Source organism: Sphaerodactylus townsendi, linkage group LG03 (genome assembly GCF_021028975.2).
Source record: "Sphaerodactylus townsendi isolate TG3544 linkage group LG03, MPM_Stown_v2.3, whole genome shotgun sequence".
NCBI classification, from domain to species: Eukaryota; Metazoa; Chordata; class Lepidosauria; order Squamata; family Sphaerodactylidae; genus Sphaerodactylus; species Sphaerodactylus townsendi.
Window position 1 is genome coordinate 142,490,215 of NC_059427.1, and position 14,517 is coordinate 142,504,731.

At 49.2% G+C, this 14,517-nt stretch overlaps 1 protein-coding gene across 1 annotated transcript in view; it reads left to right on the forward strand.

The window, feature by feature from the left end:
• LOC125427881 (cAMP-specific 3',5'-cyclic phosphodiesterase 4A-like) overlaps positions 1-14,517 on the forward strand; it is a 339,670-nt gene that overhangs the window by 294,679 nt on the left and 30,474 nt on the right. Inside the window, 1 exon segment of the mRNA XM_048487443.1 lies at positions 12,975-13,068. Coding sequence (XP_048343400.1) covers positions 12,975-13,068 — 94 coding nt within the window.

The following is a 14,517-nucleotide window of genomic DNA, read 5'->3' on the forward strand; positions in this document are numbered from 1 at the left end:
GGAGTAACAGTGGAGTAATTCACCCACCCTAGACACTCCAACAGATATATATACTCCACTTGCTTTCCCAACATCAGATCCTCTGAAGATGCCAGCCACAGATGCAGGCGAAACGTCAGGAGAGAATGCTGCTAGAACACGGCCAGACAGCCCGGAAACCACACAGCACCCCAGTGATTCCGGCCGTGAAAGCCTTCGACAATACATTACTATTACATCCCTTGATCTAGACAGCCATACAACCGGGAAAACCCACAAGCAAGACGTTTGCACTGGTGTACAGTTTTTAAAAAAATAAACCTCTCAGTACCTTGTCCTTACCACCACCGCCGTGTAAACCAGCTCACTCGGAGACCACGTTCCTGGTGTGTGTAAACTGGCTTTTATTGGAATCATCTTTTGGCATTCCTGGTGGGTACACCTGAGAGGTGTGGCAGGCCAGGATTGTGACTCTACAGGACAGTGGGCTAGGAAATGAGGGGAGGAAGCTAGAAAATTGGGGGGGGGGCTGGAAGCAATGCTCCTCAAACAGGGGTGAGGGCAGAGCTACAGAGTCATAGGGTGCCCTCTTATCTTATGGCCAGTGCAGGAAAACTTTGAGGTTTTGAGCAGGGTTTGGATGTAGAGTTGTGGGAGTGTGCCTAGAGACAAAACTTGAGTCTCATACACAGCGCTGTTGCATTCGAGAAACCCGCTGGCCTGCACACGCTGAAGCCAGCCATGCTCTCAGCTGCAAAAACCAGCATCGTAAAGTTTCGGTGGGTTTGGCCATGGTACGTGGCTCACGCAATAACTTTTGGAAATGCCAAAGCATCGCTGTGTGCCATTGACTGTAGGCAGAACTTGGATGAAGGTGATAAACGAAAAGGAGTCTCTTGGGTTCCCTCTCTTGGGCCTTTATGTGTCAGAGGACATGTTTGTTGGCGTCGGCCTCAACAGTTCTGGGCAAGGAGTCCAAGGGATCCTTCTGCCAGCTGTCCCATTCACAAAGTTCTTTTCCCATGCCATCGCAACGGCCAATACCCTGAGGCCTTTTGGCAGCTGAGGGCACCTGGCAGTGACCCTGTAAATCCCGACCTTGTTTCCATGGTACCGAACAATGATGTTGCACAGGAAGCTAAAGCTGAAATTACCCAGGCCTTTTCGAGCGCTTTAATTATCCCGCCCTCCTCCTAAGAGGTGCTCTTCCTGGTTTACGTGTCACCACATGAACGGAAGGCTTGAAAAACACACTGCGGACAGAACACTTCTGTCCGCAGATGGCTCGGAATTGCAGGAACTTTGAATTCTGATTGTAATGCCACTTTGCCTGCTTGGAAAGCAATCGGTTCTATACTGTTGAATGTGATTGTAATTCCACCTTCCTTGCTTGGAGAGCAATTGATTTTGTAATGTGATACTGAAAACTATGTAAAACTGTTACCCATGCATACAGGTTTAAGGGACACATACAAAATTGTCTTAAGGAGATCACCTGCATAAATATATGGGGCGGGGATAGGAGAAAGGATGTAATTTCCAGTTTGTGGAAACATGGACCCTCCTATTTCGGCCATTGTCCAAGGTCATTTAGCAAAAGCAAAAGCATTTTATTGTCATTGTGCACGCACAACGAAATTTACAGCAGCATTCCTCGATGCACACAATTTCAGACTCATACCCCCTCCGCACTTTCCCCTTCCTCCACCCATCCCTACACAGCCCCAAACACATCAACACGAAGCCGCAGAGTTCAGCATCGCCACAGCTCTAGAGTAGAAGCTGTCTCTAAGCCTCTTTGTCCTGGTTTTGATAGACCTGTATCGTCTCCCGGATGGTAACAGTTCAAAAAGAGAGTGTGCTGGATGAGATGGGTCTCTCGGAATATTTTGGGCTTTTTTTAGGCTTTGGGAATTATAGAGTTCTTCCAAGGAGGGGAGAGGGCAGCCGATAATCCTCTGTGCAGGAGTGATCACCCTTTGGAGTGCCTTCCTATCTGCCTATTTAGCAGATCATGTATTCCTATTTAGCAGACCATGTCCGCTTGGGGGCTGGTACTGTTTCATTTGTTCATAAATGATCTGGCACTGGTGGTCTGCATTGTCATGACCAACTTTTGCCAATGTTACAACATTATTCTTGTGAAGATCTCCAACAGCATCTGCCTAAATTGGATAATTAGGCTACAGTCTGGCAAGCGAAGTTCAGTGTTGGTGAGTATAAGACAGTGATGGTGAACCTTTTCAAGAACGAGTGCCCAAATTGCAACCCAAAACCCACTTATTTTATTTATTTATTTATTTTTATTTATTATTCAATTTTTATACCGCCCCATCCCCGGGGGGCTCTGGGCGGTGTCTCCCAAAGTGCCAACGCGGCAATTTAACCTGAATGACCCCCTCGAGCAGGGGCCAGCCAGCTGTAGCCACCAGCACGTTCCACATGTGCCGCTCTGCGCGTCTCTAGCATCTCTGCCCACCTCCACCCCCCGGGCAGCAGCCACCTGGAGCACAGGCACCAGGCCCGCCAGCCGAGTCGTCCCTGCTCACTGAGGTGCATGCACATCAAGTCCAGGGGCCCAGGCCAGCCTAGATGTGTGTATGTGTGGGGGGTGATTTCCCCCCCACATGATGAACTCTATGCACGCGTGCACAGAGAGGGCTCTGAGTGCCACCTCTGGCACCCGTGCCATAGGTTCACCACCACTGGTATAAGATGATGCTCCTTGGGTCAAAAATCCCAACTTTAAGTATTTGCCAAGAGGGTCTGAACCAGCTGAGATGGAGGGCGAAAGAGACCTGGGGTGTGTAGCGGGTAGCTCAATGAAAGAGTTTGGTCGCTGTGCAGGGGTGGTCAAAAAAAGGCAAACTTTGTGATGAGGATTCTTAGGAAAGGGACGGCAAAGGAAACAGCCTTATAGATCTACAGTGTGGCCTCTTTTGGAATACCAACCACAGTTTTGATCACCGTAACTCTAAAAGGCAGGGGCGTACCGCCCAAGGGGACGTCCCCGGGCTGCAGCCATTTAGTCACATGGGAGGGGGGTGGAAAATCACCCCACACCCCTCCTCCTTCCCCCTAGGTCCCTTTGACTTTGAGATGACCTGGTGCAAAAAAAAGTTGTTTGGTCATAGTGGGGGAAGGGGGCCACCCATATGGGAAGGAGGGGGACTCAGATTTTGCACCAGGCGACATTTTCCTTGATCTGCGTCTGCTGAAAGGACATTGTGAAGCTGGCAAAAGCAAAGAAGAGGACCACCAAGATGGTTAGTGGGTTGGAGCATCTTCCCTATGGGAAAAGGCTGGAGAATCTTGACCTAACTGAAAGCAGAGGACCGGGGTGGGGGTGGGGGGCGGCTTGACAGAGAACTTGACATCGGAAGGCCAAGGAGGTAGGCAATGGCAAACCACCTCTGTTTGTATCTTGTCTTAAAAACCAGTGGGGTGCCATTGGTCATGTGCAACATGTTGGCAAAAAAGGGAGATAGCCAGAGAATGGACAGAGAGAGCATTTTTGCCTTCTCCCAGTGGAGCTAAGAGAGCCTTCGTGGTGTAGTGGTTAAGAGCAGGTGCACTCTAATCTGGAGACCCGGGTTTGATTCCCCTGGTTGAGCTGTGGAGCTTATCTGGGGAACCAGATTACCTTGTGCACTCCAACCCACGCCAGCTGGGTGACTTCGGGGTAGTCACAGTTCTTTGGAGCTCTCTGAGCCCTGCCTACCTCACAGGGCGTTTGTTGTGGGGGGGGAAGGAAAAGGAGATTGTCAGCCCGTTTGAGTCTCCTGCAGGAGAGAAAGGGGGGATATAAATCCAAACTCCTCCTCCTCCTCCTCCTCTTCTTCTTTATTTTTATTATTTATTTATTTATTATTGTATTTTTATACCTCCCTCCCCCGGAGGGCGGCTGCTGCTGCTGCTGCTGCTGCTGCTGCTGCTGCTGCTGCTGCTGCTGCTGCTGCTGCTGCTGCTGCTGCTGCTGCTTCTTCTTCTTCTTCTTCTTCTTCTTCTTCTTCTTCTTCTTCTTCTTCTTCTTCTTCTTCTTCTTCTGTCTGCTGAACTTTCCCCCTGGACCTAAGGTGTTCCTGGCTGGACAGTGGGGCTAGCTACATCCCACTGAGAGCCATAGTGGTTAAGAGCAGGTGCATTCTAATCTGGAGAACCAGGTTTGATTCCCTACTCTGCTACTTGAGCTGTGGAGGCTTATCTGGGGGATTCAGATCAGCCTGTGCACTCCCACACACGCCAGCTGGGTGACCTTGGGCTAGCCACAGTTCTTTGGAGCTCTCTCAGCCCCACCCACCTCACAGGGCGTTTGTTGTGCGGGGGGGGGGGGGAAGGAAAAGGAGATTGTCAGCCCCTCTGAGTCTCCTTACAGGAAAGAAAGAGGGGGATAGAAATCCAACTTTTCTTCTTCTGATGGACAATAGATTCAGGACAGCCAAAGGAAAATAATGTGTGGGATGTGTGGAATTAATTCCCATGGGACATAATGATGGCCTCAGGGGATTAGGCAGATTTGTGGAGGAGAGATCTATCCGTGGGTAAGTAAAGGTCAGAGGCAGTTAACCTCTGAGTCCTAGTGCCAGGAGACAACGTCAGGGAAAAGCCTCTATGCCCTATTGTTGGACCTCCAGAGGAACTGGCTGACCGCTGTGTGAGACAGGATGCTGGACTACATAGACCCAGCGGGGCTCTTTTGATGAACTAGTTTTCTGTTGTTTCCTATGCAGAAGAGCTTTCAGAGTCAGAGTTTGTCCCCTGCTGTCCACAGGAGGGTACTTTTTTTTTTCTGCCGCCTTGATATTCTGCCCTCTCGGCTCTCACAGAAGCTTAGGATGCATGGGGAAATGTTGTCAGTGGATCTGAGCCTTTGGAACAGCGCGTGAGTGTGCGAGCACCAGTTCCCGGTCGTCTGGAATATCCTGCTCTGAGCAAGGAACAGAGGCCAAATTGGAACTCGTAGATAGAAGCAGAACGTTAGTAGCCAAGGTTTGCCATTCAGAGAGCAGGTTTAATCCCCTTTCCAAGGGTTTTTCTCCTTCTTTCTTTCCCATTCTTTCTTCCCCTCCCTTTCTTAAGAACATAAGAACTAGCCTGCTGGATCAGACCAGAGTCCATCTAGTCCAGCATTCTGCTACTCGCAGTGGCCCACCAGGTGCCTTTGGGAGCTCACCTGCAGGAGGTGAAAGCAAGGGCCTGCTGCTGCTGCTCCTGAGCACCTGGTCTGCTAAGGCATTTGCAATCTCAGATCAAAGGGGATCAAGATTGGTAGCCATAGATCGACTTCTCCTCCATAAATCTGTCCAATCCCCTTTTAAAGCTATCCAGGTTAGCGGCCATAACCACCTCCTGTGGCAGCATATTCCAAACACCAATCACACGTTGTGTGAAGAAGTGTTTCCTTTGATTAGTCCTAATTCTTCCCCCCAGCATTTTCAATGGATGCCCCCTGGTTCGTTCGTTCGTTCGTTCGTTCGTTCTTTCTTTCTTTCTTTCTTTCTTTCTTTCTTTCTTTCTTTCTTTCTTTCTTTCTTTCTTTCTTTCTTTCTTTCTTTCTTTCTTTCTTTCTTTCTGAGTTTGTTTAGGGCAGGGGAGAGTGCCTACAGGACTTCTGGATCCAAATCTGGGAGCGCCAATCAGATAGTCAGGACAGGAGCTTTTGAGAATCCAAACTCCCTTCATCAGATACAAGTCAGAGATCCCTGCATCCTTATGTCCCAATCTGAAGGCAAGAGGGGTGTAGCTGGACGCAGAGGCACCATGCGACATGGAATTGGCTCAGCATCCTCGGTTTCTTCTTTGCAAACACCTCTTCCACCTTCAGGCTTGGATATACAGACTCGGAGATCTTGTTAATCTCTGCTACCGGATTTGTATCTAGCTGCTTGAGTGTGCTGCCAACATGGCTGCTCTCTGAAACTGTCTTCGTTAAGAACTGCGGCGTGCCCAGATGAGTCCAGGCAGAGGCGATAATTTGGCATCCTAAAGCAGTGGAGCGTGGGTGCCGGGCACCGTGCCCTTGCCACCGTTCCCTTGCCACACCCTTAACCCAGGATAGTGGAAACAGCTCCGTGGAAGGGACCACCCAGAAGGTGGCCTTTCCCTTCAGCATCTCCCGAAGGCTGCTGCAGCTAGAAGTCTGCAGTATTACCTGTCTCGGCTGAAAAGCCGATGACTCACCTCCACTGTTCTGCCAGGGCGCAGCATCCAGGAGCTTTCTCAAGGGCAGAGCGGGCTCGAGAATTGAGCGCAGCCTCAGAGGTGCCTGGGAAAACAAGCCCGCCCTTCCGTGCCAAAGACGTGGCGCTGACCGGCGCGGTCGTTATCACTGGGACGAAAGGGGCTTTAAACCCGCGACCGTAAAGTCAGAATCGGACCTCCTTTTGATCCAGGTCACAGTTACTAAACCGTGTTCACCTCAGGGCTTTCGAAGATTTCCACACCCAAAATGTCTCTACTGCCTTTCGCTCTCTGGAACGGACCCTTCGCATCCCTGCTGCTTGCATTCGTCCACCAGCTGCCGCCGCCTGTGTGGCCCAGTCGTGGAGAGCGACCCCCACAGAGACGGTTCGCCAGGATTTGGGTTCTAGGCTGGAGTTCCAGATCACGGAACATGTGAACATACGGAGCTTCCTTGGGCTGAATGAGAGACTTGGTCCGTCAGGGTCTGTGTTGTCTGCTCAGACTGGCAACAGGTCAGCAGAATGGGCAGTGGACATCTCTCACATCCCCTGCTCCCTGGTCCTTTTAACGGCACATGCCAGCAATTGCACCTGGAGCCTTGTGCATGCTGATCTGAGGCTCTGCCATGAAGCTGCAGTCCATCCCCAACACGTGAAGCTACCTTCTGCCGAATGAGAGTCTTGGTCCAGGGAGGTCATAGAATCACAGAGTTGGAGGAGACCCCCAAGGGCCATCAAGTCCAACCCCTTGCAGTGCAGGAACACACAATCAAAGCACTCCCGACAGATGGCCACCAGCCTCTCTTTAAAAACCTCCAGACTCCACCACTCTCCGAGGCAGTGCATTCTACTGTCGAACAGCCCTGACGGTCAGGAAATTTTTCCTGATGTTTAGGTGGAATCTCTTTTCCCTCACCTTGAACCCATGACTCCTGGTCCTTGTCTCTGAAGCCGCAGAAAACAAGCTTGCTCCCTCACCAACACGACATCCCTTCAGATATTGAAACATGGCTATCATGTCACCTTCTCTTCACCAAACTAAACATCCCCAGCTCCCTAAGATTTCAGACCTTTTATCATTTTGGTTTCCCTCCTCTGGACCTATTCCAGTTTGTCAATATCCTTCTTGAATTGCAATGCCCAGAACTGTACGCAATATTCCAGGTAAGGTTTAACCAATGCAGAATAGAGAGGTACAATTACATCCCTTGATCTAGACACTATACTGCTATTGATACAGCCCAGAATCACATCGGCTTTCTTGGCTGCCGCATCACACTGCTGACTCATGTTCAGTTTGTGGTCTACTAAGACTCCCAGATCCCTTTCGCATGTAGTGTTGTCAATCCAGGTGTCCCCCATCCTATATCCGTGCATTTCATTTTATCTCTGTTGAAACTCATTTTGTTTGTTTTGGCCCAGCTGTCTAATCTGTCCAGGACATTTTGGATTCTGACTCTGTCCTCTGGGGTATTTGGTGTCATCTGCAAACTGGATTGGCATGCTCTCTTATTTCATCATCCAAGTTGTTGATAAAAAAATATTGAATAGGTCAGTAGTGGGGTGCCGTGTGGTTTCCGGGCTGTATGTCCATGTAGCAGCATTCTCTCCTGACGTTTCGCCTGCATCTGTGCCTGGCATCTTGTGATTCCGGCCGTGAAAGCCTTCGACAATACATAGGTCAGTATTGCCTGCTCAGATTGGCAGCCACTCTCCACGGTGCCAAGTGGAGAACCTTTCACATCAACTCCTGCCTGGTCCTTTCAACTGGAGATACCAGGGGTTGAACGTGGGACCTCCTGCCTATCAAGTGGCCGTGCTTCTGGTTGTTGTGGTGATTTGGGGAGTAGAAAACCTGAGCTGAGGCTTGCCAGCTCTGTGTTGGGAAACTGTTGGAGATTTGAAAGCAGAGTCCGGAGAGGGCAGAGTTTGGAAAAGAAGAAGAGTTGGATTTATGTCCCCCCTTTCTCTCCTGTAAGGAGACTCAAAGGAGTTGACAATCTCTTTTCCCTTCCCCCCCCCTCCCACACACACACATAACAAACACCCTGCGAGGTGGATGGGGCTGAGAGAGCTCCGAAGAACTGTGACAAGCCCAAGGTCACCCAGCTGGCGTGCGTTGGAGTGCACAAGCTAATCTAGTTCACCAGAGAAGCCTCCACAGCTCAGGCGGCAGAGCGGGGAATCAAGCCCAGTTCCTCCAGATTAGAGTGCACCTGCTCTTAACCGCTATACCATGCTGAGGGAAAGGCCTCAGCCAGGTGTAATGCCCTAGAGACCCCCCTATGGGAAGGCCTACCTGAGAGCCCGCATCGTGTGGTGGTTAACAGCAGATGGACTCTAATCTGGAGAACCCAGTTAGATTCCCCACTCCTCCCCATGAAGCCTGCTGCGTGACCTTGACCATTCTCTGCAAACTCTCTCAGCCCCCCCTCCTCACAAGGTGTCTGTTGTGGGGAGAGGAAAGGAAAGGAGCTTGTAAGTGAGACTCTCCTCCGTCCACGTAGCTGAGACAGAGAGCGCAGTGTGGGTTTGGTGGAGACGGCCGGGTGTTCAAGATTCCTGGCTATTGCGCGTGCCTTCTGCTGCCGAGGGGGGGGGGGAGGGTCGGAAGAGAGGATGGGGGCATCAGCCTGGGCGGCCGACAATATAAAGATGCCTTCTTCAGAGGCTGCCGAAGGCACTTCGGACTGTTCTTTGCTGACTTCAGCAAGCTGGAAGGGAATGGAGGGAGGCTAATCGAAGGCCACGTGCAGAGAGCAGGAGGGCTTCGATTTAGGGGGAAAGAGGAGCCCTGAAGAGCCTGCGTGGTGTAGAGGTGAGAGCAGGGGTGTCAGACGTGCTGCCTGGGGCGTGGCCCCCTGAGCCAGCTGAGGCACTCCCACACCTCGCTGCCAATTTGCCCTGATGAGTCTGTGGAGCGAGGGGTTGCCTCGTCTCACTCACATGCCTGATAAACCCTCTTACGCGGAGATAGCCACCCCACTGCCCCCCAGCCCAGGCTTGGGAGCCTGCTGGGGGCTCGCCCACTGAGGCAGCCACCCCAATTTGGCCATGCTGGCAGGGGCTGATGGGATTTGTAGTCCATGAACATCTGGAGACCCGCAGGTTGCAGACCCCTGATCTGGGAGAGCCGGGTCCAAATCCCTGCTCTGTCATGCACTGGCGTGCCGGACCTAAATGTCGGCTGAGGGCATGACCGCCTCTCCCATGTCCCTCCTCCCCCCCCCCCGGTCCAGCTCCCCACACCATCCTCCCCACGCCCCACTTATGTGAGGACAGGAGAGGGCTCGACTGGGGGGGGGGGGGCAGTGCCTGCCTGAGCCGCCCGCCATCGAGCCGCACCCCCTGACTACAGGGAGCCTGGGGCGAGGAGGGTTCAGCAGCAGGCATGTGGGGACGTTAGTGGTATGCCACTGCTGCCACAGAAGCTCAAACCTTGGACCTTGGACAAATCACACTCTCTCAGTCTAGTCTACTGCACAGGATTGCTGTGAAGAAGAAGAAGAAGAAGAAGAAGAAGAAGAAGAAGAAGAAGAAGAAGAAGAAGAAGAAGAAGAAGAAGAAGAAGAAGAAGAGGAGGAGGAGGAGGAGGAGGAGGAGGAGGAGGGAGGGAGGGAGGGAGGGAGGGAGGGAGGGAGGGAGGAGGAGGAGGGAGAGGGAGGAGGAGGGAGGAGGAGGAGGAGGGAGGAGGAGGAGAAAGAAGAAGAAGAAGAAGAAGAAGAAGAAGAAAGAATTGGATTTATAACCCCCTTTCTCTCCTGTAAGGAAACTCAAAGGGGCTGACAATCTCCTTTTCCCTTCCCCACCCCCACAGCAAACACCCTGTGAGGTGGGTGGGGCTGAGAGAGCTCTGAAGAACTGTGACTCGCCCAAGGTCACTCAGCTGGCATGTGTGGGAGTGCACAGGCCAATCTGGTTCCCCAGATAAGCCTCCACAGCTCAGGCGGCAGAGCTGGGAATCAAACCCGGTTCCTCCAGATTAGAGTGCACCTGCTCTTAACCACTATGCCGCTGCTGAAGCCATCTTGAGTCCCCACTGGGGAGAAAGAGGGGTATAAATGAAGTAAGTAAATAAATAATCGAGTGTAAGCAATTTTGCACTTTCAGATAGGTTGTTGGCAGCGGGCAACACCATTGCATAATAAAAGTCCGGTTGTCACTGTGGAAGGTGGAAGTTCAGGGCCAAATGTCCAGGGTGACTGGCCCAAGGTCACCCAGCAGGCTTCATGTGGAGGAATGAGGATTCGAACCTTGTTCTCCAGATTAGAGCCCACCTGGTCTTCACCACTCCACTAGCGGTGATGGTCAGGTTGCTGGTTCAGAATCCCACTGCAGGCTTCAATGCTGATTCTCAGTGAAGCAGTAGGTAGCAAGCAGAGGAAACTCAGTAAGAGAATATGGTAGCGTGGTACACTTCTTTTTTTATTCACAAGTGCTCATATAAATTGTGATTGGTGGAAGCGGCCGTGCGATTGCAAATAAGAGCAAATACGGTATGGCTGCGAAAACCTTTTTGTGGAGAGACAAAGCAAAACACTCCGCCGATTTGTTCAAGAGAAAAATGGTCAGAGAAGACAATATGTTTTATGAACGTTTGTTGTGAATCCTAACTTATATCAATATTGCCATGGGGTAATACTGATTAACAGATCAACGGTATTATCCGCAAATATCTGAAGAAGGGAGTTTTGACTCTTGAAAGCTCGCACGCTGGATATCTTGTGAGTCTTTAAAGTGCTATTGTACTAAAATGTAGCTATCCGCAGATTGAGAATCAAAGGAATTTTTATTTTTTTATTTATAATTAATTTTATATACGCCCCTCGAAGAATCACAGGTGAACGTATAATAAAACAACAATTACATTAAAACCCCATTAAAACAATAAATTAACAAAATTACATTGGCGTCCAACACAAATTTGCTGTCAAAGGTTTTCACTGCCGGAATTACTAGGGTGTTGTGGGTTTTCCGGATTGTATGACCGTATTCCTGATGTTTTACCTGCATCTGTGGCTGGCATCTTCAGAGAAGGAGGGCTTGGATTTAGGGGGAAGGAGCCCTGAAGAGACAGGATGGTGTAATGGTTAGAGCAGGGGTGTCACCCATGCTGGCCAGGGGCCGGATGTGGCCTCTTGGGAGGGCTTATTAGGCCGGCTGCAAGCCAGCTGACGCGCACATGCACACCGACCTCACTACCAATTTCAGAGAAGATGCCAGCCACAGATGCAGGTGAAACGCCAAGAGAAAATGCTACTGGAACACAGCCATGCAGCCCAGAAAACCCACAACACACTAAAGGAATCTGCGTTATTGGCTGGCTTGCCTGGAGCATAGGGCCATTTCATGGCTTATGGAGCTAGTCCCAGCTGCTGAGTGGGCCATAATAATCACATGTGGGTCTGAAACGTGGAAATGGGGAAGATGAATTGAGCATCCACACGGCCTTCTGCCGGTTTCCCGTGAGGTATTTAGGCTTTGCCAGGGATGCTCTCTTGGAGCTGCAGAGTTCCGAGAGTCCATACATTTTGCACTGAAACCTATGACAAAGAAACCCTGCTGACAACCACAGCAGCGCATGTTTGTACGGCAAGCAGCGTCATTAATAAAGCTAGGAGAGTTTATTCTCACATGTGTACAGCTGAGCTTCGGAAGTGCTGTTGATCATCTGAACAACTGAATGGAAAACTCCTGGTGTCCTTTTACCACTGTGCTATAGAGAGTGTCTTAACCTACTGCATCTGTGTATGGTTCTCCAGTTGCACAGTGGCAGATAGGAAGGCGCTCCAAAGAGTGATCACTACTGCACAGAGGATTATCGGCTGCCCTCTCCCCTCCTTGGAAGAACTCTATAATTCCCGAAGCCTAAAGAAAGCCCAAAATATTCTGAGAGGCCCGTCTCATCCAGAAAACACTCTCTTTTTGAACTGTTACCATCCGGCAGACGATACAGGTCTATCAAAACGGGAACAAAGAGGCTTAGAGACAGCTTCTACTCTAGAGCTGTGGCGATGCTGAACTCCGCAGCTTTGTGTTGATGTGTTTGGGGCTGTGTAGGGATGGGTGGAGGAAGGGGAAAGTGAGGATGGGGTATGAGTCTGGAATTGTGTGCATCGAGGAATGCTGCTGTAAATTTCGTTGTGCGTGCACAATGACAATAAATGCTTATGCTCTACATACGCCCGGCCCGGGGGTGGGGAGAAGGCACAGCGCATATGCTTGTGCGCTCTTAGTCAAAACAAGGCCTGTAATTCTGGAAGGTAGTCTCAATTTGCAAGGTGTTCTGACGAGGCCTGCAGGGGTTTCCTTATACAAAGGGGGGATATGTATTCAGCTGTGTACTGTAGAAGATTGGTGTGATGGTTGACCATCCAAATCCAACATTGCTTTTCTTCTCATTGAAGAAGAAGACTTTGTTTACAGTCAATGACCATTATTATTTACAGTCAATGACCACACTTCTCATTGAGGATCTCCCAAGCTCCACAGAACCCAACATGTCCTTTTGCAGAGGCACTGTTTGCAAACCTGGAGCCATGTGCGCTGAGAGACAGTGCCACACACGTGCTTTTATTCCCAAATACTAGCTTACAGGACCATTCTACATCTCAGAACCTGTGCTTACATTCTCATGCAACAGGCATGTACACGAGTCCACTCTTGTGTCAGTCTTGCACCGCCTCACCCAGCTACCTGTTCAGTGCAGAGTGTACACCCTGTGCCTTCAGTCACACACATCTGTTCACAACAGCATGTTGACCAAAAACAGTTCCATGTTAACGCTTTCCTTTTTCTCTGTCTTTCTGATAGTTCAAAAGAATGCTGAACCGTGAACTAACACACCTCTCTGAGATGAGCCGCTCCGGAAATCAGGTCTCTGAGTACATTTCCAACACCTTCTTGGGTAAGTCTAGAGGAGAGTTATCCCTTTGAATAGTGGGGATTCCGCTTGTGCACACATATGTCCTCTCTTTGTTAAATTCTTTATTCATGCAAATCTATCAAAAGGAATTCTTCTCACGCAAGAAAAGAATAGACAGCAAAAGAGACATCCTGATCAATTACACCTTATTGATATGCCAGTTAAATAACTTGAGTACCATAATTTGATTGATGATGATGATGATGATGATGATGATGATGATGATGATGATGATGATGATGATGATGATGATGATGATGATGATGATGATGATGATGATGATGATGATAGGTCAGCACTTGAAACATCTTCGAATTGACAAAATTAACATTGGTCAAATTCAGAAGGCAGCCCTGCTGGGATCTGCACGAATACCATGCCGATACATTACAACTTTCTAGGCCTCTGGGTGAGGTTCGAATTGTAATGTAGGCCAACAACCAGCGAAAGATCTGGCAGCTGTGAAATCTACAATAATAATAATAATAATAGTAATAATAATAATAATAATAATAATAATAATAATAATAATAATAATAATAATGAAGAAGAAGCAGTAATTCGAACAAACGCCATCAAAGCCAGAATTGAAAAGTCAACTACAGATCCCAAGTGCAGACTCTGCAAGGAAGCAGACGAAACAATAGATCACATACTTAGCTGCTGCAAGAAGATCGCGCAGACGGACTACAAGCAGAGGCATAATACTGTTGCTCAGATGATTCACTGGAACTTGTGCCACAACTACCATCTGCCTGTGACAAAGAACTGGGTGGAATCACAAACCTGAAAAGGTCACTGAAAATGAACCGCGATGAAACTACTCTGGGACTTCAATTCAGACTGACAAAGTTTGGAACACAGTACTTCGTGACCTCACAATTGTGGAAAAAAAAGAAAGTGTGGATAGTCGTGTTGCAATTCCTGGTGACAGCAGAATAGATGAGAAGCAACTGGAAAAACTTACCACGATCACGAGGGATTTAAGGATTGCACTACAAGACTCTGGCACAAAACCAGTAAAGGTGGTCCCAGTGGTGATCGGCACACTGGGTGCAGTGCCTAAAGACCTTGGACGGCACTTAAAAACAATCGGCGCTGACAAAATCACCATATGTCAGCTGCAAAAGGCCACCCTACTTGGCTCTGCACGCATTATTCGCTGATACATCACACAGTCCTAGATGCTTGGGAAGTGTCCGACGTGTGATGTAATACAAAATCCAGCATATTAATCTTGTTTGCTGTGTATAACTGTTTTTGTATCAATATTGACGGAGCCTATGTTTGTATTGTACCGGATTTGCTCCTGCTTATTGTTTATATATTATGTTGTTGTTCGCCAGACAGGAATGGTACGGTATAAATAATAATAATAATAATAATAATAATAATAATAATAATAATAATAATAATAATAATGAAAACTGC